Raw genomic sequence first — 26124 nt, 5'->3', positions numbered from 1 at the left:
TACACAGGTACACATGAGCTGAGGGCCTAGCCCACAGAGCTCCAAAGGGGCTATTATTGGACCCCTGAAATCAACAGGAGCTTTGCCGTTTGCTTCAAAGGCAGTCTCAGAACTTTAGAGTTCTTAGTCACATGGCTAAATTCCCATGTTTGGGGCCATTAAAAATGTCCCACTTGGCATCGGTTACTTTGTTCTGAAAGTTGCTCACAACGATCTATCAGATTATATCTTTGAACCTGCCCCGGCCCACTGATCATTGCACCTTGTGCTAGGATATTATTAGTTCTCTGCAGACTGAAGTCTACCCACCTATTTCCTGATGACGCTAGCAGTGCCATTTCTGGATGGTGGTTTTCTTTGGAGAGAAAATACCTTACAAGAAAACACTCTGTAGGGAATGACTCTGGATTAGTTCTGGGGAGATGGACTAGATTAGGGTTTGGAGACCACTTGTCCTTCCTCTGTCGCTAAAGAGGGGGCCTGAGCTGGGCGTGGTCCCTAGATGGCAAAGGCTAAGTATCCCTGGATAAGAGGATCTTATAAGACTTTCCCAGATATGACTCTAGGGATGTGTCTACACTTGCATTCCTCTTTCGAAAGAGGTATGCAAATTAGGCAAATCGAAAATGCAAATGAGGTATAAATTTGCATATTCAATGTTTCATTTGCATATTCTAATTTCGAAAGCGCTTCTTTCGAAAGAAGAAAGCCAGTGTAGATGCTGCCCTTTCAAAATTAAACCCCATCTTTGAAAGAATCCTTCTTCCCATTAAATAAAGGGAAGAAGGATTCTTTCGAAGATGGGTTTACTTTTGAAAGAGCAGTGTCTACACTGGCTTTCTTCTTTGGAAAGAAGCTCTTTCAAAATTAGAATATGCAAATGAGGTGTGAGATATGCAAATATATACCTCATTTGCATTTTCAACTTGCCTAACTTGCATGCCTCTTTCAAAAGAGGAATGCAAGTGTAGACACACCCTAGAACTGTTGCCTTTGTACAGGTTGACCCTCCCTTGTCCGACACACTCAGGACCTGACCAATGGGCTACGTCTACATTCGCCAAAATCTTCGAAATGGCCATGCAAATGGCCATTTCGAAGTTTAATAATGAAGCGCTGAAATACATATTCAGTGCCTCATTAGCATGCGGGTGGCTGCGGCACTTCGAAATTGACGCGGCTCGTCCAGACGGGGCTCCTTTTCGAAACGACCCCGCCTACTTCGAAGACCCCTTATTCCCATCTGCTCATAGGAATAAGGGGACTTCGAAGTAGGTGGGGTCCTTTCGAAAAGGAGCCCCGTCTGGACGAGCCGCGTGGTGGTGAGCTGCATCAATTTCAAAGTGCCACGGCCACCCACATGCTAATGAGGCGCTGAATATGTATTTCAGCGCTTCATTAGTAAACTTTGAAATGGCCATATGCATGGCCATTCCAAAGTTTTTGGCTAGTGTAGACATGACCATGGTGAGCAACGGAATTTGCTGGGCCACAGGAGGTCAATATTGTCTAGCAGCATTCCCAGCACTTCCACTGCTTACTGGGCTCTTAGAAGACATTTAAGGGTAAATTATGGCTAAACAACAGCACAGAACACTGAGAGACGGGGCTGGTGGCTGGAAACAAACTAAGGGAAATTTGCAAGGAAGTCTTGTGAATAGTTTTCAGATCAAAATGGGCCTATTGATGCATATCCATAATGTTTGCAGGATCAGGGCCACCATGAGATAGAGCTTGAAATGGCATGAATAGGGAACCGTCCCCTCAGGGCAAAGGTAGTCTCTTTCTGTTATGTTTCAGCCTTTTTGTGGGGCTTCAGTTTGCATTATTAGTGCCTTTGCCATTCCTGTTCTCTGTGTAAACAGACAACCTCAGTCGACGCCTCTCAGTCATGCTAAAGGAAAATTACTTGAACAGATTTTAAAATAATGTGGTTTAAAGTTCCAAACTAACCATCTTTTCCATCTGCTGTCATTCACGTCTCAGCTCAGCAGCACCATTAAGCAATTCATTTCTTATTGCAGTGCTGACTGATGGGGCGCTGGATAAGACGGCTCTCGCAGATGATGTGGGAAGTGAAGAGGATCTGTACGAGGACTTCAGGAGCTCCGGTCACCACTACGGCCACCCCGGAGGAGGAGGAGAACAGCTTGCTATCAATGAGGTACTGCAGCTCAAGAAGCAGAAAGGAGGCTGCTTCTGGTTGTTAACAATGAAGCAATGACGTTGCAGTAGGGCCCTGGGATAAATGGGGTAGGTTTCAGTATTCATCTGCCACAGTCACCATCTTAATTGCATCGTGATCCCAAACTCAGACTGGGGGGTTCCATGGAGCAGTTGGCTCCGGCGTCAAGGAAATGCTGTTGTAATGTAAAATAGAACTGCAGCCACCTACCTAAGCTGCAGGTAACTTGGGTCAGGAGTTCCTCTCTTCTCGTGTGCTTTGAAGTCGAAAGGGAATATACAGACAGGCGTGAGTGGCACCAGCCAAAATCCCTTCCAGGGCTGGAGTGATCTGATGTCCAGTTAGCATTTTTATTTAGTGGGGCTAGAATAATGATTCTGAAGCCCTTGGATGGAGTGTTCGGAAAATGTGTTTAGATCTATCACCTTCAGTGCAAGCTTATGTCCAAACAAGTGGCCTGTTAGTGAAGGGGATGGCTTTAGCAAAGGGTTCTTGTCATGCTGGCATTGATTTAATTGCTTGTCTCAAATTAGGATGTGTTCTGTACGCTAACTGGTGTGACCGGAATCAGGACACAGGACTTGTCTGTCTGCATAACTACAATACCCTTCTCTACTGCATTAAAATAGGCATGCAACTAGGCAGTGTTACATGGTATCTAGAATGCTCTTTCCTTTGGGTGAATTAATAAATATTTCATTTGAAGAGCTGAGGACACGTTCCCTGTAAGCTACAATGCACCCTGTTGTATAAAAGAGCCCTGTGCTCTGCTACCTTTATGTGCCCTGTGCAAGATGGAAGGACACCAATAAAAGATGTATTATGCTTTTACGAGGGTTGGCCATAGCTGGAATGGTGGTGGCTGCAACTTGTCCCTGTGTCGAAAGCAGCCACATTGCTTCTAGGTGCTGTGTGAGGTACATACTCGCAAACATCCAGTACAGCACCTTTAAAAGCAGTGCAGCAGCTATTGGGAAAGTAGAGGCCTTAGAGCTGCTCTAAGTTTTACTCTGCTCCTCAAATCTCCCTGTGCATGGTGGGAAGTGGAGAATAATTGGAACACAGCTACACTGCTAGAAGGGGAGCTGAGAGTAAGCCCATCACGGGGTCTTTGTGATAGGTCTATGCCAGTGAAGAGGCATCTAATAAAGGCAGTTTATCATGGGTGTTTCCTCCCACTTACCAGCCTCTTTGTGTCATCACAGTGGTGTAGATTTAAGAATTCATCCAATTACTGTTTTACCCTCTTATGTCGGCATATAAACATGAAGAATCTAGCAAAGCCCCAAAGTATCTAATGTTGCAGTACAGATGGACCAACTGGTAGGATAAAACAAGGATTGCCACAAAGCCATTCTCTTGCTTGGTTATCTGTGCTATTGCATCCACTTCACACTGTAATGTAAAGGAATTGGAAGTGTATATGTGATAGCACTAGGAATGCTTTCTCCCACGTTTAACTGATACCTGAGGTGTGTCTGGCCAGTAGTCTCTGGTATGTTTAGCAGCACAGGAAATGTATTCTGCAATGTGCGCTGGATACCTATGGAAGGAGTTCACGGCATTTCCTGATTTTGTGAGCGCTTGAATGTCCAACCTAAATAACATTCTTTTAACATGGGTTTTGGTATGTAACTTACTAGCTCTTTGTGGGAACAGGGGGTAAAGGAAAAGGGTAAAATATTGTAGGGATTTACAGATATCTTTATACCTTGTGATAAATTCTGGAACATATTTTGTTTCCCTTGGAAATAGCTCTGGTTCTATATCAGATATTCTCGGTATTCAGTTTTCCTCATTCTTTATTATTGAGGACAAGAGTTTTTTTCCTTAAGAGTTCATTGTCTCTGTTAACTGCTTAACCATCATGTAACTTTGAGGGAATAAAGAAGATTGATTTGTCCCAAGCAGTTGCAACTGGCAGAGTTTTTGAACCACACCTGGGTCTGTTGGCATTTCAGATCCATAGGTTTACAAGGTCAATTAATAAACATTGATTATTTGCTTATTGGCCTGTACCCTGGAAGCTTGTATATTACAACTTGTTCTGTTGACTCATGAACAAGTAGCACATTTTTACCCTGTCCACTCACTTTGATGGATAATGATTCCGTTATTTAGCATCAATTAGCATTAGCAAAGTGCCTCTTTCCATGATCGTGTTTTGGAATTTCACTGTATGATGGAATATGAATTTCTAATGCATAGGTTTTAAACAGACTTATATCTGAAAATTTAGAATGGACATTTCTCCTTTCTTGATTCCCAGACATCTTGATGCACTTTGGCATTGTTTCAAAGCTTATGGCTGCTATAAAAAAATTGCTAGGCAGGATCTTCTCTGGAGGTTTTCAGTAATAGCCTTGGGGGAAATGCAAGTGAAAAAGCTAAAAGAGAATCATGTAATAAAATTTTCCAAGACTGGTTTTCACTGCTTTATTTCTCCTCTCCGCTGGTATTTAATTGGTCCAGGGGAAGAACTCATGCTAGTTTCCTGGCAGATATCCCCATTCTTAGACATCTTTAAATAAACAGAGAAAGATTGAAATGTATTTTTAAACATTGTCAGAGTTCCTTTTTTTTTCAAACTTCAGTTTTTATCACGTTGGGATCAGCAGACAATGGTGGTAGAATGACAATGAAGCCTTTCATGGCAGTAGAATGACTTATTAACAAAGTGACAGAGAGATAGCCGTGTTAGTCTGTATTCTATCAAAACAAAAAAGCAGTCAAGTAGCATACTGAGTTAGTTTTGGTATGGCTATGATCTGAAGAAGTGGGTCTGTCCCATGAAAGCTCATCACCTAATAAATTATTTTGTTAGTCTTTAAAGTGCTACTTGACTGCTTTTTTGTTTTATTAACAAAAGTGTTTGAGGGACAGAAGAAAACAGAGAAGGTTGACAGAGCCCACCTAGGAAGGACTGGTTGAGGTTGTGCAGGAAGCAAGAAGGAAATCAATGAAAAGGTAATAATAGAGCACAGGTTGGAATTATATGAAATCAGTTCAAGAGGAGAGGAAAAGAGAGGAGAGGAAAGTCTTCTTGGTGGCTTTGTCAAAGCTTTTTCATGAGTGGAGAGAATGTACTTAAGACGTTTTTGGTGGAGATTATATTTTTGTTTGGTTTAGTTTCAGGGAAGTTCCAGGCAACAGATGCGCACGTTGTATCCAAAATATGATCAGCTGAAAACTATGGTAGAGGGAAGCTGTATTACTAAAGCTGTGTAGCTTTCCACTCCTCCTGTACATAAACACAATATATTGAGTGCCTTGCACGTTGAATAGTAACAGAGAGAGAGCTGTGCTAGTCTATATACTATCAAAACAAAAAAGCAGTCCAGTAGCACTTTAAGGACTAACAAAATAATTTATTAAGTGATGAGCTTTCGTGGGACAGACCCACTTCTTCAGCTCATAGCCATACCAGAACAGACTCAATATTTAAGTATATATCCAATATATTGAATGTACACAGCTATAAATTTCATGAAATGTGGTACATAAACATTTCTTTAAGCACTATTAAATTCTATGGGACTTTGACTGATTTAGGACCAAAATTTACTTCTTCTCTCACACCGTGATGGCGTATGAAGAAAACAATAATACTTTATTTACTCATCAAGTGAAAGTAATCAATATGGGCAAGCGGGCTTGGGCCTGACTGATTTAGAACACATATGCAAAGGGCTCATTCTCACTCTCTGAGGGGAGCATTTTTCTGCATAAATTGGAAAATTCACGATTGTACCTGAGCATATCTTTGTTTACCAGCTGATTTTTCCAAGATCAAGAGCACTGATATGTTGGAGGCACAGAAAAGTTTCAAGCCCCTGGAAAATGTATCTGAAAGCCAGGAATAAGGTGGTCCTTTTTTCTGTTTATTTGCATTAATTCACTTACTGCTTTTGGATGACATCCTGGCCCCACTAAAGTCAATGTTAAATCTATTATGGCGTGCAGTGTGTCTGCATTGGGTCAGTACTATTCAATATTATTAATGACTTGGATAACAGAGTACAGAATATGCTTTGTGACAAATCCTTCATCAGTCCCTTAGGGATTCTGGACTTCTGGGTGGCCTCCTGTGTGCCTCAGAGACTCACAGAGGCCCCTTTTGTTGCTCTGGGACTTCCTAAAGGCAAGGGTCTCCCTTTACCAAGCCTTGTTCATCACAGGCCAGTCCTAATTGGAGGTGAAGTAGGTTCCTCTCCACTGGTCTCGAGCTGCTCTGGTTTTACCACAGTTGGGCTGGCCTCCATGGGAAATGATAGAGGGAGTCCCGCCCCACCCACTGCCATGGACAATGGCCCAGAGACCCTAGGGAAGGAGGGAGCTGGTGGGGGCTTTTGCCCCTGTCCCACGGCAGTGACCTTTCCCTGGGCCTCTTCACCCACCACTTTCCTCTAGTATCTTCCCCCCTATACCTTGTTGCTGGTGTTACTCGACTTGCCTACGCTCTGTTCTGTTCTGTTCTGTTCTGTTCCGCTCCATTTTACTCTCCAAACCTCCAGCCTCCTTCTCTCTGGGCATTGCTCCACCCCACTCCTGCTGCCTGGGAAAAGCCTTTTCTAGGGAGGCTGGAGGCCTTAACTGGTCACAGGTGCTTGATTATGGCTTGTTCATCCAGCACCCAAAATGTTCACCCCCCATCAGGCACTTGTCAGCTGCAGTCTGTGATCTGCCACAGTTTGCAATATTTGAATACATTCCCAAGCTGGGAGAGGTTGCTAGTGCTTTGGAGGGCAGGGTTAGAATTCAAAACTATCCTGACAAACTGTAGAACTGCTCTGAAATCAACAATGTTAACTTCAATATAGACACAGGCAAGCTACTTCAGTTAAGCAGAAAAAAATCAAATACACAATTACAAAATGGGGAATAAGTGGCTAGGCAGTAGTCCCAATGAAAATGAATCAAGGTTTTTCACAAATTCAATATGACTCTAACATAACGCACCTTCAAAAAGATTGGTATTTTGTGGTATATTAAGAGAAGTGTCATATGTAAGAATGGAAGGTAATTGTCCAGTGCTACTTAGCACGAGGGAGGTCTCAGAGTACCACACCTAGTTGTGCAAGCCGCGCCTGGAGGAAGAGGTGAACAAATTGGAAGAAGTCCAGAGAAGAGCAGCAAAAATGAAAAAAACCCACCAAGTTTAGAAAAACTGACCTATGAGGAAAAACGAGACATCCTGTGGCACCTGATCGACTAACAGATTTATTGGCACATAAGCTTTTGTGGGCAAAGAACCACTTCATTAGAGGCCACGAAATCTTATTCTCTAATATGTCTGTTAGTCTATCAGGTGCCACGGGTCTTCTCACTGTTTTTTCAGACACAGACTAACACGTGACCTGTGAAGAAAGTTTAAAAAGCTGAGCAAGGTTAGTCTTGAGAAAGGAAGACTGAGAAGATACCTGATAAGTATATTAAGGGTCATTACAGCTGTGTCTACACGTGCACGCTACTTCGAAGTAGCAGCACTAACTTTGAAATAGCGCCCGTCGCAGCTACACGCGTTGGGCGCTATTTCGAAGTTAACTTCGACGTTAGGCAGCGAGACGTCGAAGTCGCTAACCTCATGAGGGGATCGGAATAGCGCCCTACTTCGACGTTCAACGTCGAAGTAGGGACCGTGTAGATGATCCGCGTCCCGCAACGTCGAAATTGTGGGGTCCTCCATGGCAGCCATCAGCTGGGAGGTTGAGAGACGCTGCCTCTCCAGCCTGTGCGGGGCTCTATGGTCACCGTGTGCAGCAGCCCTTAGCCCAGGGCTTCTGGCTGCTGCTGCTGCAGCGGGGGATTCATGCTGCATGCACAGGGTCTGCAACTCGTTGTCGGCTCTGTGTATCTTGTGCTGTTTAGTGCAAGTGTGTCTGGGAGGGGCCCTTTAAGGGAGCGGCTGGCTGTTGAGTCCGCCCTGTGACCCTATCTGCAGCTGTGCCTGGCACCCTTATTTCAATGTGTGCTACTGTGGCGTGTAGACGTTCCCTCGCTGTGCCTATTTCGATATGGTGCTGCGCAACGTCGATGTTGAACATCGACGTTGCCAGCCCTGGAGGACGTGTAGACGTTATTCATCGAAATAGCCTATTTCGATGTCGCCACATCTAAATAGGCTACTTCGATGTAGGCTTCACATGTAGACGTAGCCTACAAGGAGCATGTATCAGAGGGATAGCCGTGTTAGTCTAGATCTGTAACAGCAACAAAGGGTCCAGTGGCACCTTATAGACTAACAGAAAAGTTTTGAGCTTGAGCTTTCGTGAGCATAGAGATCATTTGCTTTGCATGTCCACTAAAGGTCAGGACCCCTCTGAAACCAGCCCCCTCCATGCATCTGATGAAGCAGGTCTTTGCCCACAAAAGCTTATGCTCCAAAATATCTGTTAGTCTATAAGGTGCCACAAGATTTCTTGTTGTTCTTGAAGCTACAGACTAACGCGGCTACCTCTCTGATAAAGGTCAGATAGCGGCTTTAATCAGCAACAAGTAGATTTGCTGGATATTGCAGAAAAGCTACCCAAGTGTAAAAACAAAAAGTAGTCAAGTGGCACTTTCAGAACTAGCAAAATAATTTATTAGGTGAGCTTTCGTGGGACAGACCCACTTCTTCAGACCATAGCCAGACCAGAACAGACTCAATATTTAAGGCACAGAGAACCAAAAACAGCAATCAAGGAGGACAAATCAGAAAAAAATGATGAAGGTGAGCAAATCAGAGAGTTGGGGCGGGGGAGGTCAAGAATTAGATTAAGCCAAGTATGCAGACGAGCCCCTATAGTGACTCACAAAATTCCCATCCCAGTTCAAACCACGTGTTAATGTGCCGAATTTGAATATAAAAGCCAGCTTGGCTGTTTCTCTTTGAATAGCAGTACGAAATTTTTTTTTCAGTAACACGCATACTCTTAAGTCATTAACAGAATGCCCCATTCCATTAAAATGTTGACTAACTGGTTTGTGGATCCGGAGTGTTTTGATGTCTGTTTTGTGCCTATTAACCCTTTGTCTAAGGGAGTTAGAAGTCTGTCCAATATCCAAAGCATCTGGGCATTGTTGGCACATGATGGCATATATGATGTTAGTAGAGGAGCATGAGAAAGTGCCCGTGATTCTGTGAGTAACCTGGTTAGGTCCAGCGATGGTATTTCCAGAGAAGATATGTGGACAAAGCTGTCAGTGGGCTTTGTTGCAGGGAAAGGTTCCAGGACTGGTATTCCTGGGGTATAGATTGTGGCTGTTTGTGAGGATCCTCATAAGGTAGTCTGTAGGAGAGAACAGGCATGTTCTATAGGGGCTCGTCTGCATACTTGGCTTAATCTAATTCTTGACCCCCACCCCCCCACGCGCTCTCTGATTTCCTCACCTTGATCATTTTTTTCTGATTGGTCCTCCTTGATTACTGTGTTTGGTTCTCTGTGCCTTAAATATTGAGTCTGTTCTGGTATGGCTATGGTCTGAAGAAGTGGGTCTGTCCCACGAAAGCTCACCTAATAAATTATTTTGCTGGTCTTGAAAGTGCAACTTGACTACTTTTTGTTTTGATAGTATATAGACTGTCACGGTTCCCTCTCTGTTACTTCCGAAGTGTAAGTGTAGTTAAATTTTGGAATAGGTTTCCAAGGAACATTGTGGAATCTCCAGTAAGTGGAGATTTTTAAGAACGGGTTAGACAGATGCTTATCAGAGACGGCCTAGGTGTATTTGGTCTTGCCTGTGCACTAGGGCTGGACTAGATGACCTCTCCAGGTTTCTTCCAGCCCTACATATCTATGATTTTGTGCCTGTGCCATATGGTTTAGATCAGTGATTCGCAACTGGGGTCCAAAGCCCATAGGGCTGCAAACTGTTTCAAGGAGGTCTAACCGAGCAGTGCCACTTGTGCCTCTGAGCTCTGGCACCCAGAAGCTGTGAGTCCCAATGCTCTGAGCTATAGTGGAAGACACTTGGAGCCCCATGTCCTGTGGGGCGAAAGATGGGAGCCCTACCATCCTGTGCAGCTCCTGAGTACTCCCTACCGAGTACCCAGAGTACCCATACTATACTGAGAACCCCCCGAGTACCCTGAGCTTCCAGTTGGCTGTTCTATCAAGAGAGCAGCTGGGCAGTTTGGCCACTCTCTGTTGACAGAGCAGATTGCTCTTTCAATCTGCTTTTCTGTGTGGACATGATCTGTAAACAGAAGTTTTGCCAGAAGATCTCTTCCCACAGTAGCTTGTATTGACAGATTGCTGTAGTATAGATATAGCCTTTAAGAATAATACATCTAGAATCCTTCAGATATTTAATTTCCATTTGTCAGATGTTTCATAAGCCAAGAATTTGGGAAAAAATAAGTCTGTAAAACATACCAGCCTCCATGTAACATTCTGCCTCAGAAGGATGTAATCCTTTGGGCAGAACACTCTCCCTCCCCCACAGTTGAAGCTCACAGGTCACCCCAAGGCCATGGAGTTTTTGTAGCATGTTGAGGCAGAGGGCATCCAAAAGAAAAAAGGTTGAAACCCCCTGGTTTGGATTACCAGTTTTGCAACATTTTGCATATATTTTATTTGTAGTTCCATATTGATATTGGCTTCAGTGAGGAAACACATTGATCAATGCACCCATGCACCATCAATGCATATATGTAATGATCCAATTTAATAAACTAATGTATATGACTTATGAGCACCACAGCAATAGAAGCTGTAATTTGATTCTAAAACTTTTTTTTATAATTGCATTTTTAGTTATTCCATTGGATTCAGCCATGTGACACCATTAGTAAGTAACAGAGAGGTAGCCGTGTTAGTCTTTATTCTAACAAAACAAAACAGCAGCCACACAGCACGTTAAAGACTAACAAAATGATTTATTAGGTGATGAGTTTTCGTGGGACAGACCCACTTCTTCAGATCAATACCATTTCTAGTACAGACTGACAGCAATACAGTACAGAGGACAAAAAAATTGCAATAAAAACTGACAAATCAAGTACATAGGACTGAAGGAGGGGCACGAGGGGTGGGGGATGTTAAGCCTCTTGCCTGAGTTAATTATGAGCATCAAGGAAGGGAAGCAGTCCTTGTAATGCGTGAGGTAATTGCTGTCTTTATTCATACCACGTGTTAATGTCAACAAAACTCGGCATTTCTTCCGACAGCTTTCTGCCTCTCGGCAATGAGGAAGAATGCCTTTGTTGACAGTTTCTGTTGACAGAAAAGCCATGTGGACGCTCCTGGGGTTCCTCTGTTGACAGACAGGGATTCTGGTTCACTGGGCAGCCCTGTTTGCTGAGCTTCCATTTGGCTGTTCCATCAAGAGAACAGCTGGGCAGTTTGGCCATTCTCTGTTGACAGAGCGGATTGCTCTTTCGGTCTGCTTTTATGTGTGGACGTGATCTGTTGACAGAAGCTTTGCCAGAAGATCTCATCCAACAGTAGCTTCTATTGACAGATCGTTGTAGAGTAGACACAACCTTTAAGAATCCTTCAGCTATTTTGTTTAATTTCCATCTGTCAGACACTTCATAAACCAAGAATTTGGGAAAAAAATAAGTCTGTAAAATATACCAGCCTCCATGTAGCATTCTGCCTCGGAAGGATGTAATCAATTTCAAGGATATAAAATTATCTGGGAAACAAATTGCCAGACTAGACTTCCAGCCACAACATATGTAATTAGAGAGATCAATCTTTCGGAAGTCATACACTATAGTCATGTATGTAGTCTAGGAGAGATGATTTACTGCCTCTTTTATGTTTTCACGTGACTACTGTATATTGTTCTCCCAGCTGATAGCCAGACTCTAAAGCAAATGTAGCCAGATAACAAATGCCCTCCCTCCCACCTTTCCCTGGCTCGAGTCCCTGTTTGCAGATCCTGCTTGTTACTGTGGCCAAGATGTGAACAGAAACTGCTATGGTTTGGAAGCAGCAAATATTTATTAGACACCAATACTATGCAGTGCTGTAAAGAGCAAGAAATGGAAACAGAAAATCTCTTCTGGAAGGATCCTGTAATCCAAGTTCCAGATCCAGTAAAATTGTGAGCACATGATTAACTTTACACAGGTGAGCAGTACCGCTGAAATCACTGAGACTACTCATGTGCTTAAAGTAAAGCATACGCGTGCATGTTGGCAGCATCATGTTCTAAACACGCTTTGCTTTTTCAGATACATGGGTGGGTGAGGGAGAGAGTCTTAAATATGCAGATGTTTGATACTGCATGAGATGGGTGTCAAGTATCAGAGACGTGGCCATGTTAGTCTGTATCCACAAAAACAACGAGAAGTCCTATGGCACCTTATAGACTGACAGATATTTTGGAGCGTAAGTTTCATGGGCAAGGACCCCCTTCATCAGATACAATGTCATGAGATGTGTGTATGCGTTTAAGTTTTAAAACTTGCAGGATCTACAAGTGCTTTACAGTGAATAGAGAATGGGCCAGATTCTTGTGCTGTACCCATCGCTCGTCCAGAGCACTTGAGTTGGGAGGTTGGCAAGCTCCAGGCTTCTCTGAGTACCTCTGTAGGGTTCCAACACTCTCCACCATCTGAGGGTCAGGACACTATTACGTGCCATGGTCTGCCCTCTTCTGCTCCTCATTTCCCACCTCCTCTACAAGAGATGAGCTGAGGATGTAAAGCAGAATGTGCTGGCTTTAGGTGAGTTGAGGATTATCACCATCAGCTTCTTTAGGGAAGGCTTGTGGTTTCTATGCACCCTTTGAGTCATGCAAAGGATTTTAGCAAGGCCATGTGCCTTGCCCTGTATACACTTGTAGCCACCCACAGGTGGGCTTGAACCTGGGACCTCAGTGCAGGAGGCTCCACAGTTGGAGCCAAAAGCCAACTGGCTCTCAGCTAAGGCGCTAGAGGAGACTGTAAGTGGTCTAGGTGCCGCTGCATGGGACAGTGAACCACGCCCTAGAGGTGAGGGTTACACAAGCCTATTTCTTTATACACATGGGCTGTGTCTACATGTGCCACCCAAAATTTTGAGGAAGAGGAGGCTTCCAGAAGGAGGGTTTCCTTTGGAAGTTCCCTGCAGGCCACACGTCTGCATGTGTATTTTAGAGTCCAGAAGAGCTTCTTCCAGACTCCGAACCATGTGCCCATATGCTAATGAGGCATGGGAAATTTACATCTGCACCTCATTAGCATTTTCTGGATGGATCATTACCATGCCACTTCCGGAAGAAGTGGCACATGTGGACATAGCCACACAGAAACGGACATTAATTCTAACCAAGCAGTGTTTTCATATTAATGACATACCATAGAGAATTTTGACTGGATCTTCACCCAGGCTTTTTTCGGTGGAGGATGAGGGGGGCGTTTAAGTATCTGGATAAAGAATTAGTGGTGATGATGATGATGATAATCCCTGTGCTGGCCTGTTGCCTCTAATGTAAACGAAACTTAAAGGACAAAGTAGAAAGGGAACGTATCAGAAAGGTAGCCGAGTTACTCTGTATCTTGAAAAACAATGAGAAGTCCTGTGGCACCTTATAGACTAATAGATATTTTGGAGCATAAGCTTTCGTGGGCGAAGACCTGCTTTGTCAGATGCATCTGACGAAGCGGGTCTTCGCCCACGAAAGCTTATGCTCCAAAATATCTAATAGAAAGGGCAGTTTTTCTCTCTCTGTCGTACAGTCAAAATGGCTAAAATATAGATCTCTGTATCTGGAAAACAAGCTTAAAAGATCACTCAGATGCAACACCTGAGAGAGAGCGAGAGAGCAGGAGAGAGAGAAAGAGAACAATGTATTTTGGTATTTGCATGCCCATGAGCTATTAAACTGTAAAGGTTATGGCAGCTTTGTTATGCTTGTCAATGACAGTGCAATTACTAGGGGATACAGTTCAACAGCTTCTGTTCTTTGCTAGTGCACTAAATGCACTACTGGCTAGGGGCAAAGGAGAAAGAGATGAATACTCTTATCGCAGAATTTTTTCCCCTTCAGAGGAAAAATATCCAGATTTTTAATTACAAAGACCGTTCGTGCCGAACCGTCTTGCAGCCTTTCTGTACGTTATCAAATATTCCTATCAGTTAGTAAAACTGATCAGTCAGTCATGTGAGACTCCTCCCCAGTTTTAATCACCATTGCCACAGTAACAGAATTGGAAAATTGGCTTGTTGATTGCTCAAAACTATTATTAGTGCTTTGGAGAGATGGTAGTGACAACTTCACAGTGAAGGCGTTAATCAACTTCCAGTATAAACCTTCATTTTCACATTCCATATAAATCTCTAGCTTCTTGGCCAACATTAGCTTGGGGTATCGATTTAGGCACCAAATCACCCAGCTGCACTCTGTAGCCAAACTCCCTTGTGTGAACCATCCAGCTGTGCCATAGCAAGTTTTGGTTTGGAACAAATATGTGTTCACCCTGCTCTGCCAGAAGCATCACACCTAACATCCTAGGAAAGATCCTGAAAGAAAGAGTTTGGCCTTGTCTAACATGGGACCAAAATATAACAATAGTTAGCTTTGTTGTACTGGGAGAGCATACCAGTTGAGCAATAGGCGAAACTAACTCCTAACTACTGATACAGCTGCACCCATCCTATGCCACTACTAAATGAGTAAATTAGAATGGGCCTCCTAGCGTAAGCTAATGAGAGCACAGGAGGTTTGGAAGTTCCTGCAGATAGGGTCTCTCTGAAGAGCTGGGGTTTTGAAAGTTTGGGAGAGCAAGTGGTGGATGCTAATTGAGGCAGTTCCAAACAGAAGGGCTGGCCTGGAAGCTGGAGACAGTTTCTTGGGAACAAACTGGTTTTCCTACCAGCTCTTCTATCTCAAACTTCCCTGGGGAGTGTTTTACTGACAGGAAAATTCTGAGCTTTTTTTTCCCCCCAGTTGTGGCTGAGGATCTGTTTTTCTTTTGGCTGCTTGCACTGCAGAATGTTTCTGAATCCTGTGGCAGAGAAACAAAAAGCCTCTGTGACTCACTCATGACTTCTGCAACTTCTGAGGCTATAATTTATCCCCTTGCAAGCCCTCTCTTCTGGCTCTGATGACCCTGGGGACTAAGGGCTGGCACTGCATGGGTTGAAAACAATGGGAGTAGGACAGGTCTGAGTTTGGAGACAGAGGCAACAAAGCTCTAGAGCTCTTTAATGCAATGAAAGGATTAAAATGTACCTTTACATCATATTTAATCCTTTTGATTGAAGCAGCAAATTGGGGGACCTCTGTTAGTGTCATGAGATAGTGCTCGAAGAGCCTGATCTGGTGGTGCTCATTAAAGTTCATGAAAAGATTCCTATTCCCTTCAGTGAGTTTTGTTTCAGACCCCATATGCTCTGAGTGGTGTTATTCTCCTGCTGGTCTGTTACTCCCATTACAATGAATAGAAGTAACTCCTCTTGACGCTATTACTTTCCCAACCATACACATGCATATATGACCTTGAAGGGAGAACAGCTTCGTTTGTCTCTGCCAGTATATAACCTTGGATTAGATTGGCATATCTCCACATGTTGCATATCTGCAAAGCCAACTCATGGAGACATTTACTCATTGGCCAGATCCTGTGATGGTGTAAATCGAGCCTTGGCTGCCTTTGTTGCGGTTGTGTTGATGTATGCCAATTCCAAACCTGGTCCCCACTTTTTTGGTTAGATGTAGAAGTTTGCATGGGCTGAAGACGGTCCTGTAGAATATGTTGTTCAGTTCTCTTCTGTGCTCAAGCACTGCCTCAACCCATTTTAAAGGTTATCCTTTCCCAGAGTTGTTACATCTGGCCAGCCCATCTTCTCACCATGTGGTGGAGTCAATACGACTTTTTGAAGTAATGGAGGGAGGTAAGTCATTCCTTCCCCAGAATGTGCTGTCTCTGGGCTAGTCTACAATAGAAACTTGGATCAACTCAGCTACATTGATTGGAGTAAGAAAAATCCACATGTGAGCAGTGTAGTTAAGCTGCCCTAAGTCTCTGTGTAGACAGCACTAGGTTGACAGAATTCTTCTATTGGCCAAGTTACCATCTCTCAAGCCAGATCTACACTAGACCTTAAAGTTGATCGTAGATATGGAATTCCAGCTATGACAATTATATAGCTGGAATTGATGTATCTGTGATCCATTTATCTGGCTGTCCTCACTGAGAGAAGTTGATGGGAGGAACTCTCCCCTCAACCTCCCTTACTCCCATAGACCTCTCTTACACCTCACGAGAATGAGTACAGGGGTCAACTGTTGACCCCTGATAGTTTGATTTCACACGTCCTGACTAGGCACGCAAAATCAAACCCCGGAAGATCATCTCTGACCAGGTCGATCTCCTAGATAGGGTAGCCGTACCTTCAGGGAGGTAGATCACCTGTGCTGATGTGAGAACCCTTCTAATTGGCCTGGGTAGCATCTACACTGAAATCGTACCATGGCACAGCTGTGCAGATACCCTTTGCAAATCTATTACCTCCTTAGGGATATTTTGCTAGAAATACTAACAAAGAATGTCTTCTTCATTTGTCGGTAGAGTCACAGAGCAACTGCTTCTCAAGTCTGCCTTGTTTTATCTGTTTGAGAGCTACGTTCTGGAGCGTTCATTGGGGGAAACATCAAAAGCTGTGTGTGTCACTGTCTGTTTCTTGGGCAAAACATGTTGCCAGGACCAGACTGTCAATATTAATTCATCAGTGCACATTGCTTGGCTGTGTTTTCCCCAACTTGCTGGCCTGAGTAGAGGCATCAATAGCTGCTAGACTGAAAGAGGCCACTTGGACCAATAAATTGGTCTCCGTGCAATGTCTCCGTGTCTGGCTTTTTTGCTTTGTAACAATTCCTCCATTCTGGCAGTCTCTTTCTTCAACATTTTTGTTGTTGCCTTCAAATAATCTATTCACCCAAACACTCCAGAGAACTCAGACTTTTCCCAGATTTTTAAAATTCTTTCAGAGGCTGGTGAAATGGGTTACTGTATATCATTATGACAGGTCTCAGCGTACCTAGGACTATGAGTCACCTTGTTACACCTCTGCCTCCAGCATGAAGGAGACCTGCTTGTGTTCAACTGCATGTCAGCTGATGCCACTTTCCAGTTAGCTACAAAAGCACTCTCCTTGGAACAATGTCAACCTTCATTTTGCGTTCGTCATCGTCATCAGCAGCAACCGTGGGCTCTGCACCTGTTGGTGTCTGATGCCTCCCTCACTATTTCCTTCCATCTTTCCCTGTCCAATGCAGAGTGGCTTAGTTTCTGTAGACTGGCTCCACACCAATCTATTGTATCATCTACCCATTCTCTGTGGGGCTCGCCTCTCCTATTTCAACCGTCCCTTATGCCGAATACCAGGGTCTTGAGTTTTGGTTTGCCATTCTTTCCACAAATATGCCCAAATAGCTGTAACTTCCATTGTATAACCTTCTGCAGTAGGTTCTCTTTTGGCTATATCTTCCTATATAATTCCTCATTAGTGACCTGCATCCATCCTGTTCTCAGGATCTTTCTATAACAATTCCTCTCAAACGCCAATATTCTTCTCTTTGAATCTTTTGTTATCACCTTTGTCTCACATCCGTACAACATGCTGCTGAATAGATGTTTTCAAGACACTCAGCTTTATTCCTAAGCTAATCACTTTGCTTTTCTAGATCTTATCCATCGCCTTCAAACTCACTCTTGCTTTTGCTATTCTAGTTGCTATTTCTGTCTGCTTTGGTGCACGCCAGTCACCCAGCTCCTTTGAAGCATTCCCCTGTAGTGTTCAGCCTATTGTCCACTGGACACTTTCAGAAATGCCAGATCCTTTGTTCCCAGGAAAACAGTGGACACACCAGTTTGAATGATTCAATTTGGGATCAGTGTCTAGCTTAATATTACAACACAATGATATATTTATAGTGAAAACAAGGATAAGTTGAGCAAAGAGTCAAGAAACAGGGAATAAGGATAATGGAAACAGAGTTCCATATAAACAAAATCATATCATACTTTCTAGAGACTAGACTTAAGCCACTAACCTTCCCTCTGAAGTTTCTCAGCCCAGATATCCTCTGCAGTGTTTCAGCCAAGGCTGGTTACGATTCCATTTACTTAGGTCCATGATGAGAAAATTTCAGTCCAGAAAACCTTTGAAGTGTATCACAGGAGAAGGTGCTACTTACCTGCTGTGTGTACTCTTTCTTTCTGATGTCCTATTTCTCTATAGAATTCATATGTATATGTACCTCCACTGTTTGTTTACAGTTTTTAATGTACATGCTGCTGCTTTTTTCTGTGTCCTTGTGACAGGCTAGCTCTTTTTCCAGAAAGATAAACAGGCAATGTTTCTTTCTATCTCTGCAGTGAGTTCCTTCTTTGTATAGGTCTTCCCAAAGAGCTGGCAAATAAACAAGGGCTCCATGGTCTGCGTCCACCTTCTTGCATATGTTCATGTGATTAGAATAGCCCCATTTAACCATATTAATCTTTGCGCTGCCAATTTGCATGTGTAGGCAGTTAAGGCATTTCCACTTTGACCAGTCCACATAAGCCTGTCTGAGAAAGTCCTCCTGGAGTTCCAGAGCTATTTCAGTATGTTAGATTGTGTATATAGTCTTTCATTTCATACGCTCAGATATGCCTTACCGGATGTCGTATCCAAAGGCACAAAACTGGTTATAAAACTTTTGCAGTTTAAGGCATTTGGTTACAGCTATGAGGCCATATAATGGATACCTTAGATCTTCTATCTGTTAGGATGATTCCCTTTGGGTTTCTCCCTTCCTCCTGATATTAGGTGGTACAATGATGGCCAACAAAATTTTAAGGATTTCAGTGATAACGGTGAGATTGAAATGGCTGAATGTCAGACCCTCCATCCCATGCAACAATCTCTGAATCTCTTGGTCATCCAGAGAAATCCTTGGACTGGCTTATTATCCATAGACCACCATCTCGTAGCTCTCTAGATATGGAGCCATTGGCAATATATGAATAGCAGAACACCTGTAAACTCCCCCGCCCTCACTGGGGTCCCTGCGGTTGTGGGGCTGCTGGGGGGGCTCTGTCCCCTTGCTTGGCTCCCTGCCATGGAGCTGCTGGTGGGGGTCCCAATTAAGGCTCTGATTAGTTTCTACGATGAGATAACTGGCTCTGTGGATAGAGGAAAAATCAATGGATGTGATTTATCTTGACTTTAGCAAAGCTTTTGATACGGTCTCCCACAATATTCTTGTCAGCAAATTAAAGCCATTGGATAAATGGATGGTGAGATGGATAGACAGCTGGCTAGAAGGTTGGGCCCAGCAGGTAGTGATCAATGGCTCAGTGTCGGGATGGCAGTTGGTTCTAGTGGAGTGCCCCAAGATTCGGTTCTGGGTCCTGTTCTGTTCAGCGTATTTATCAATGACCTGGATGAGGGGTTGGATTGCATCCTCAGGAAGTTTGCAGATGACCCTACGCTAGGGGGAGAGATAGATACACTAGAGGGTAGGGATCGGGTCCAGAGTGACTTAGAGAAATTGGAAGACTGGGCTGCAAGAAATCTGATGAGTTTCAATAAGGACAAGTGCAGAATCCTGCACTTGGGCTGGAAGAATCCCAAGCATTGTTACAGGCTGGGGTCTGACTGGCTCGGTAGCAGTTCCGCAGAAAAGGACCTGGGAGTTGTAGTGCACGAGAAGCTGGACATGAGTCAACAGTGTGCCATTGTAGCCAAGAAGACTAATGGCATATTAGGTTGCATCAAGAGGAGCATTGCCAGTAGATCCAGAGAAGTGATTATTCCTCTTTATTTGGCTTTGGTAAGGCCGAATCTGGAGTACTGTGTCCAGTTCTGGGCCCCCAATTATAGGAAGGATGTGGATACACTAGAGAGGGTCCAGTGGAGGGCAACCAAAATAATTAGGGGGCTGGAGCATATGACCTATGAAGAAAGGTTGAGGGAATTAGGACTGTTTAGTCTGCAAAAGAGAAGATTGAGGGTGGCAAAGTTTGCAGATGACACCAAGTTGTTCAGGACAGTCAAAACCAAAACAGATTGTGAAGAACTACAAAAAGATCTCAGCAAACTGAGTGATTGGGCAGCAAAATGGCAAATGAAATTTAATGTGGGTAAGTGTAAGGTAATGCACATTGGAAAAAATAACCCAAATTACACGTACTACATGATGGGGTCAAATTTAGCTACGACAGATCAGGAAAGGGATCTTGGACTTATAGTGGATAGTTCTCTGAAGACATCCACGCAGTGTGCAGCGGCAGTTAGTAAGGCAAATAGGATGTTAGGAATTATTAAAAAAGGGATCGATAATAAGACAAAAGATATCATACTTCCCCTGTATAAAACTATGGTACGCCCACATCTTGAGTACTGCATGCAGATGTGGTCTCCTCACCTCAAAAAAGATATATTGGCATTAGAAAAGGTTCAGAAAAGGGCGACTAAGATGATTAGGGGCTTGGAACGGGTCCCATATGGGGAGAGGCTAGAGAGACTGGGACTTTTCAGTTTGGAAAAGAGGCGATTGAGGGGCAATATGATAGAGGTATATAAAATCATGAATGGTGTGGAGAAAGTGAATATAGAAAAATTATATACCTTTTCCCATAATACAAGAACTAGGGGACACCAAATGAAATTGATGGGTAGTAGGTTCAAAACTAATAAAAGGAAATTTTTCTTCACACAGCACACAGTCAACCTGTGGAACTCCTTGCCCGAGGAGGCTGTGAAGGCCAGGACTCTATTAGGGTTTAAAAAAGAGCTTGATAAATTTTTGCAGGTTAGGTCCATAAATGGCTATTAGCCAGGGATAAAGTATGGTGCCCTAGCCTTCAGAACAAGGGCAGGAGATGGATGGCAGGAGATAAATCACTTGATCATTGTCTTCTGTTCTCCTTCTCTGGGGCACCTGGCATTGGCCACCGTCGGCAGATGGGATGCTGGGCTGGATGGACCTTTGGTCTGACCCAGTATGGCCATTCTTAGGTTCTTATGTTCTTATGGACTTGATAACAACCTTCAACTTACTGAAGGGAGGTTGCAAATAGGCTGGAGAGAGGCTGTTCACAGTGGTCACGGATGGCAGAACACAGAACAATGGTCTCAACAATGGTTGCGGTTGGGAAAGTCCAGGTTGAACATTAGGAAAAACCGTTTCACTAGGAGGGTGATGAAGCATTGGAATGGTCTACCCAGGGAAGTAGTGGAGTCTCCATCCCTAAAGGTGTTTAAGTCTTGCCTTGACAAAGCCCTGGATGGGCTGATCTGATGGGTTTGGTCCTGCCTAGGGCAGGGGGCTAGACTTGATGGCTTTTTTAGGTCTCTTCCAGCTCTATTGTTCTATGATTCTATGATAAGCCTGGACCCCCCATATCCCCGGGCTCCCAATAGTGGGGCTTCCCAGCCTGGCTCCCTGCCCTGGGGGTCTCCAGAGCAGACTGCCAGCAGGGCTCCCTCTCACCAGCAGGGCTCCACTCTGGTCTGGCACAGCTGGAGCTCTCTAGTCCAACAATACCATGGTCCTGCTAGATGAGGGGTGTTGCCAGATGAGAGAGTTTCAACATGTACAACCCCATTTTTCCCCTTCTAATTATGTTGTGAATAGAAGCAAAGGCATCAATACCAATATTTGTTCTTACAGCACTGTTTTATTTATTGCATTTTCACTTTGCTACATATGCTTTTTGTTTTCACGGTTCAGTAGAGTTAACTGAGAAGACCGAAAATAAAGTTATTTAATCTCCTTTCCTGGGGGAAGCACCTGTGCTAAGTGTTACAGTTATTCATTTTTCATATTTCTATCCAGCTGCTTTGCAATTGTGAAAATTCTCCCTTTCACTTAGAACACAAGAAGTTTTGTTTGCTCATTTCATCTGACTAACAAGACTTGCAATAAAAAACAAGAAGCCAAATCATTGATGGCTGACACCACACTAAGGCTGCATCTACACTAGCAAGTTCCTTTGAAAAAACTGGGCCTTTTCCGAAAGACCCTACGGAGTGTCTGCACGCAAAATGTGCTCGCTTGACCTGAAAGGGCATTTTTTCCAGTGACCCTCTTCCTGTCCCAGAGTCCTGGGGGCGCTTTGGTCGAAAGAGCAGTCTTCATGGCTCCAGATATTTCAATCTGCAGCCTGTTCTTTTGCAAGAGCTGGGGCTGTGTGAACACTCTCTATCAAGAGCGGAACAATTTTTTGATCCACTTTTTTGTGTGTTGATGCACTCTTTTGAAAGAAGTTCTTCCAGAAGAGTCCACTGTGATGTCTCCCAAGTGGCCCATCAGGGTGTACCAAGCAGTCGTCTGCCACATGCGGTCGGCCTTGTCCATGTGGAGGCACCGCTCTGCAGCCTCTGCTGCGCCCTCCTGTTCTGGGCCCCTTCTGGTGCCGCTGGGGGTAGTCACCCTTCTCCACCTGGCTGTCCGGGACAATGGAGTGGGAGAAGCTCTCTTGGCCCTCCTGTGGCATGGCGGCAGGAAAGAGGAATAGAGACAGTCAGTCCCGTGTTACTGGCACAAGGAAGCGACCCCAACCCCCCATGGAAACCAGCTCCCATCCAGGGGCATGTGACCATGGGGTGTCGCACATGCCACGGGGTCCGCACTCATGTAGGACAGTTCCCAGGTGCAGTCCAGCCCTGCAGACCTCCTCCCCACACAAGCGGCTTTTGGCACTGTCCCCGGAGGCAGGTGCTGAATGTTGCCAGGGGCTGTGGTGATATGCTGGGGGCCATGGCCAGCTGGGCCTTGTGTGGCTCCATGAATGTGAGGTGTGGAGGTGGCCCGCTGGCGGCTGTGGTGTCTCTGGCCTGCATTCTGGGGTGTGTGCCCAACTGGCTACTTACTGGAGGGTCCCTTGCTGTGGTTCGGTGATGTCTGGCTGCCCATCACCCAGCTTGAGAACTGGGATGGCAGGTCAACAACGAAGCCCCCCTCCTCACTAGAGGCGTTGGTGGCCTGCTTAATCTCCAGCTCGGGGTGCGTGGGGCGGTCCTCAACTCCCAGCTCTTGCTCCTCCCCTGGGTGCGGCTCATCCACTGAGGTGTCGAGGACAGTGGGCAGTGAGGAGTTGTCTCTGGGCCCCAGGAGGCTGTGGAGCTCCTGGTAGCAGGAGCAGGATGCAGGTCCTGCCCTGGAGCAGCCAGTGGTGTCCCGGGCCCGAGCGTAGCCCTGCCGTAGCTCCTTCACCTTGCTCTGCACCTGGTCAGGGTTGCAGGGCAGGTTGTCCCCAGGCAGTGAAGCCAGTGTCGAGTTGGGAGAAGGCAGCTGTGTTGTTTCATTTGGTGCCCATCTCCCTCAGAACCTCCTCCTCCTACCACAGTCTGAGGAGGTCCCGTAACTCAGACTCTGTCCAGGAGAGGCCTGCCATTTGGGGGGCTGCCTGGCCACCTGTGAACCCAGTGAGGCCTTCAGGGAGGTGGGTCTGGGGCTCCCAGTGGGGCTGGTTGCTGGCCATGTGGGTCATCTGGCCTGCAGTGATAGCTGAGAGGGTCTGACTGCAGCCAGCGGTCTCTCAGCTTCTGGACACAGGGTTTCTGGGTCCCTGTGGCTTTAAACATGGCCAGGCGCAGGGAATGTAGAGCTCTGCTGCCACCAGCTAGGGCATCTCCACACATCAGCTGGCTTGTGCCGTGGCGGACTCCTCTTTTGAAAGAGCGGCCTGCAGCGCATCTACACACATTTGTTTTTCTAAGGATTGTTTCAAAAGGGGCCTCTCTCGCTGATCTGGGATCCGAGGAGCGCTGTGGGAAGGGGATGCTATATTCTTTTGATTTCCTTTCGAAAGGGAGTGCTTTGTGCGTAGACACTTTGCACGCTCTTTCAAAAATGCCCCATTTTCAATTTCCCATTGCAAAGGCCATGCTAGTGTAGACACCGCTAAAATGGGCAGTTGTAGTGAACACTCGAAGAATAGAATTTTATATCAAGTTGCAGGCAAATACTTTAAGTCAGTGTTTTTTAAACTATGTTTCATGGAACACTGGTGTTCTGTGAACAACTCGCAGGTGTACTGTCAGCATTTGGAAAAATACATCAATGGGATATACTTTCACTTATTAAAACCACATACAAAGTTACGTCTTCATTGCTGTGACCCCCAATTAAATTACTTCTTTTTGTTTTTGTTGTCCATGTTGCTGTTTGCATTTTTTGAAGAAAATTTTCATAGGTATTCTGTGTAAAAAGAAAACAAAACAAAAAAAAAAAGTTATTGTTTGGCATGCCGTGGTCTCAAAAAGTTTAAGAAACACTGTCGTAAGTTGTTTCCTGTGGGAGTGTCAACACCTACCATGGGGGCATGTGCATGGCCATTGATGAGGAAGAGCCAGATCTAATTTACATAACAAAAAATGCACAACACAATAGCAAGTAAGTAAGCGATTTTATTTTAGCTGTTGGTAGTGGGGAAACAATTTGAGTTGCCATGGAAATTATTTCTAGGTACAAATTTGCCTGACCAGAAAATCACATTGAATGGTTTGTGTGACCTCCCAAGGTAGATATATCGCAATCTATGTCAGTTTGAACTATCTGTGCTGGTTGTGTCTCCATAGTCAGATTATCCACTGTGTGGTCAACAAGGTGGCAGTGTGACTTTATTTTAGCTGTTTAATGCTTAAATATGTGCATTCATTAAGTTCTGGAGTTAAAGACCCTTCACAAAATGGGCTCACTTACTCCAGCTGATGTATGCATGTGACAGCACACCTGGGCTCTTGTGTCGGCAGCACCCAAACACTTCGAATTTTAAAGGTTAAGGCAGGTGCTGGAGTAGAATTGCAATGTGCTTGCTGTGAGACGTATCGGAGAGGTAGTCGTGTTAGTCTGTATCTTCGAGAACAACAAGAAGTCCTCTGGCACCTTATAGAATAACAGATATTTGGCATATAAGCTTTCATGGGCAAAGATGAAAGCTTATGCTCCAAAACATCTGTTAGTCTATACAGTGCCACAGAAAGACTTGTTGCTCTTGCTGTGGGAAGAGATGTTTAATAAACAGGCAGCCATATTCTGTTCTGGCTGAGGTTCAGGGGTTCGTGCAGCGCATGTTGCAGATAACAGTCTTGAAGAGACAGAGGCAAGAATAGCTACATCAAGGGAAGCAACCCACTGTATCTCCCTCACCCCAACGGCAGCATCATTTGTCCAAATACAGATGAAAAGTGCTGTCTTGGCCTCTGCTCCTGCCTGTACTGGAGTGTCTGTACAGCGGCCACAATATCCAACAAGATATCCAGAGCTGAGTGCTCTACCCACCAGTTGAGGGATCTGATCTAATCTGCAACATTTCCTCTAATTGAAGCATTCCTCTGGGTTATCTAGCGTGGCATCAGCCAAGTAGCTCTTGACACTATTGTGTAAAGTAATCATCAGCTCTGTTCCAATGTGATGGGACAGATGTAGAGTTGGATTCATCCATATACTGAAAATACTGCGGTCCACCCTGCCTTACTATATCCTTCAACAGTTTCAAATACTCACTGAGCAGGAGGGCAAGCAGAAGAAAACTCCTTCTGAGCGGTGGTCCGGTATTAGCATCAGACCTGGGAAGCTGTTCCCAGTAACCCAGTTTGGAGGCAAGAGAGGCCAGTCTTCTTTAAGTGATGGTCCCTGTTTGGATTCCAAATGTGAGTGCACACATGCGCCATCTGCCGTAGCTGGGCACTGTCCACTGATCTGTTATGGACATTTCCCTCATGTCTCCTGCTGAGGCTGTAAGAGGCCATGGGGGTCAACGCTGCTCTGGATCCTAATGGATGGTCTCCTGGTCCTTCGTACTCTTAACCAAGCTGAGAGTGTGACTGGTCCATTCCTTCTTATATATAATTATAGAGCGTGTTCTTGGTTTTGTGGGCTATTTGTTGGAGTTGAAAGTTTTATTTTTTTCAATATTACTATTTTAGGTTTAATAATGTAGCAATGTAAGATAGTAACAAAGAAAGCCATGCTAGTCTGTATACTATCAAAATGAAAAAGCAGTCAAGTAGCACTTTAAAGACTAA

General features: G+C 44.6%; 1 protein-coding gene across 4 annotated transcripts in view; it reads left to right on the top strand.

Annotated features, from left to right (window-relative positions):
* ARHGEF4 (Rho guanine nucleotide exchange factor 4) overlaps positions 1–26124 on the top strand; it is a 394947-nt gene that overhangs the window by 313191 nt on the left and 55632 nt on the right. For all 4 annotated transcript variants that reach the window (XM_075003696.1, XM_075003695.1, XM_075003699.1 and 1 more), the window contains one exon: positions 2025–2164. In XM_075003696.1, coding sequence (XP_074859797.1) covers positions 2025–2164 — 140 coding nt within the window. The remainder of the gene's footprint in view (positions 1–2024; positions 2165–26124) is intronic.

This window comes from Carettochelys insculpta, chromosome 10 (assembly GCF_033958435.1).
Source record: "Carettochelys insculpta isolate YL-2023 chromosome 10, ASM3395843v1, whole genome shotgun sequence".
NCBI lineage: Eukaryota > Metazoa > Chordata > Testudines > Carettochelyidae > Carettochelys > Carettochelys insculpta.
This window is presented reverse-complemented; position numbering and strand designations above follow the sequence as displayed.